Source organism: Pygoscelis adeliae, unplaced genomic scaffold, assembly GCF_000699105.1.
Source record: "Pygoscelis adeliae isolate BGI_AS28 unplaced genomic scaffold, ASM69910v1 Scaffold142, whole genome shotgun sequence".
NCBI classification, from domain to species: domain Eukaryota; kingdom Metazoa; phylum Chordata; class Aves; order Sphenisciformes; family Spheniscidae; genus Pygoscelis; species Pygoscelis adeliae.
The window spans coordinates 50,465-52,557 of NW_008824247.1; the positions used below are offsets into that span (position 1 = coordinate 50,465).

The 2,093-nt window shown below is 36.2% G+C and overlaps 1 protein-coding gene across 1 annotated transcript in view; it reads left to right on the forward strand.

Moving 5' to 3' along the window:
• The window catches only part of PSPC1 (paraspeckle component 1), a 42,269-nt gene that overhangs the window by 6,472 nt on the left and 33,704 nt on the right, over positions 1 to 2,093 (forward strand). Inside the window, exon 4 of the mRNA XM_009335258.1 lies at positions 1 to 178. This exon is cut by the window's left edge and continues 18 nt beyond it. Within this exon, the coding sequence (XP_009333533.1) occupies positions 1 to 178 (178 nt within the window). The remainder of the gene's footprint in view (positions 179 to 2,093) is intronic.

A 2,093-nucleotide genomic window follows, 5' to 3' on the forward strand; every position in this document is an offset into this window, starting at 1 on the left:
CGTTTTGCTCAGCCTGGAACATTTGAGTTTGAGTATGCTTCACGGTGGAAGGCTCTTGATGAGATGGAAAAGCAACAGCGTGAACAGGTTGACAGGAACATTAGAGAAGCCAAAGAGAAACTAGAGGCAGAAATGGAAGCAGCTAGACATGAGCATCAGCTAATGCTGATGAGGCAAGGTAAAATCAGATGATCTACTAGTATTAAATTTGTTTTGTCACAGATTTTCTTTGTGTAGCATATTAAGCTGTATGTTAAACTTAGAGATTTTGCCAGACGCTATTTAATTAAGTGCATTGAACTGAGAAAACGGAAGTAATATTTCTTCTTACACATATTCCTTGATGATTTGCAGAGATGGATTAAGAAACTGAGAAAGGGGTGATTGTGTAGGTCTGTTTTCTTCACTTTTTCAATTTGTCTAGTTTAAGTAGACAAGTTTATGTAAAAAAATTGAATGGTAGCTTCACACTCATCAGTAAAATTATTTTCCATTTTTGGTGTTGCTTATGGTACTAGATAGGACTAAGTACTGTTTGTGGGCCATGTTCAGGGAAAAAAAAAAGATAGCTTGTACTTCTTTTGGCTGTTCTGTGCACCTCTGGTATGATTTTAGATGTTACAGTAGAGTTGTTACTTTTTTTTTCCTTTGAAACCCAGCTGAGAAGTCTGATGTGTGCATAGTATTATATGTATGTAACAACTCAAAATAACTCACAGTTGACATGAATTTCAGTTGTTCTTTTTAAGATCGTGTATCCCTCTTTTGTAATTGTTTGGACATCTTGTCTTCTGCTAGTGTTGGGGGGGGGAAGTCCTCTAGCAATTGCTTTCAAGCCCTATCTTTAAGAATGGAGTTGGGTGGAGTTTGTGTTTTTTGGGCAGAGAGGACAGTAGCAGGGCAAGTACCTGGTACTTTCTGCTTGTTGGCCTTCTCCCCAAAACACGTTTTCCCCAAAATGCTGTGGACATGCAATCGCTGCTTTCCAGTTCAGAACTATTGAACTATACTTGATTTTAGTTCCCTCTGTATGACTGCTAAACTGCAAGACTTGAGTGGATAACGTTTAATTATATTGCAAATCTGTCAGAAAGGATCGCAAGGTTTGTTGCATGAATGAAACACTGAAGTATTGTTTTTTTAAAAAAAAATCTCAATTTAAGGGAGATCATGGCTACCTAAAAAAATTCTTATCCCTAAGAGTGTTGGATCATAAGACAGTACAATAACTAGCTCGATAGGCTGAATAAGAGTGCCTTGTCATTTTAAAGGGATTTGAACTTCTTGAGAGTCTAAGTAGTGGATACATTGCAAAACTTAAACCCAGATAACTCATACAAGCTGTCTGCTGCAATTATTTGGCTTTACTTAATGCTTACTCTTAAGAAAGGACATTTTTGTTGATGATAATATGACTTCCCTGTGTGAGACTGGTTTATCTTAATTTTTTCTGCTGACCTGAATGATGTTGAAAAAAATCTATATGACCTGGATTAGAGAATTCACTAGGTTGGTGGAATTAAAGCACCTAAATGCTTGTATATATTAAATGTAAACACACAGTTTTTTAAAATCTGTTTTAAAACATTTTCATAACTGGAAAAGATATTAAAAGGAGCATATTTCTTTTTTTATATAGTATTCTTAAATCTACTGCAACTGAAAGTTGTCATTAGGAAAAAAGTTTACTTAGCCTGTTTTTTCTAAATAGGCATGCTTGCTTTCAGTGAGAAACCATACTGTTTATATAAGATCTTGTACTGAGCTACAGAGCATAATACAGTAAAAAAAACTGTTTTGAAATGCCAAATAGTTATTGTAGCACCTGAAATGACAACTGTCAAGTTGTGTCTTGGTTTATTTTTCAAGCAAAAAACATTAAGGTGTTCGGTTGTGTGTAAGCATAGGTATATCTTACAGGTGAGGAATGTGAATGTTAGTCACTTAGGTTGGAAAAGACCTTTAAGATCATCAAGTCCAACCGTTAACCTAACACTGCCAACTCCACCACTAAACCATGTCCCTAAGTGCCGCATCTACACATCTTTTAAATACCTCCAGGGATGGTGACTCAACCACTTCCCGGGGCAGCC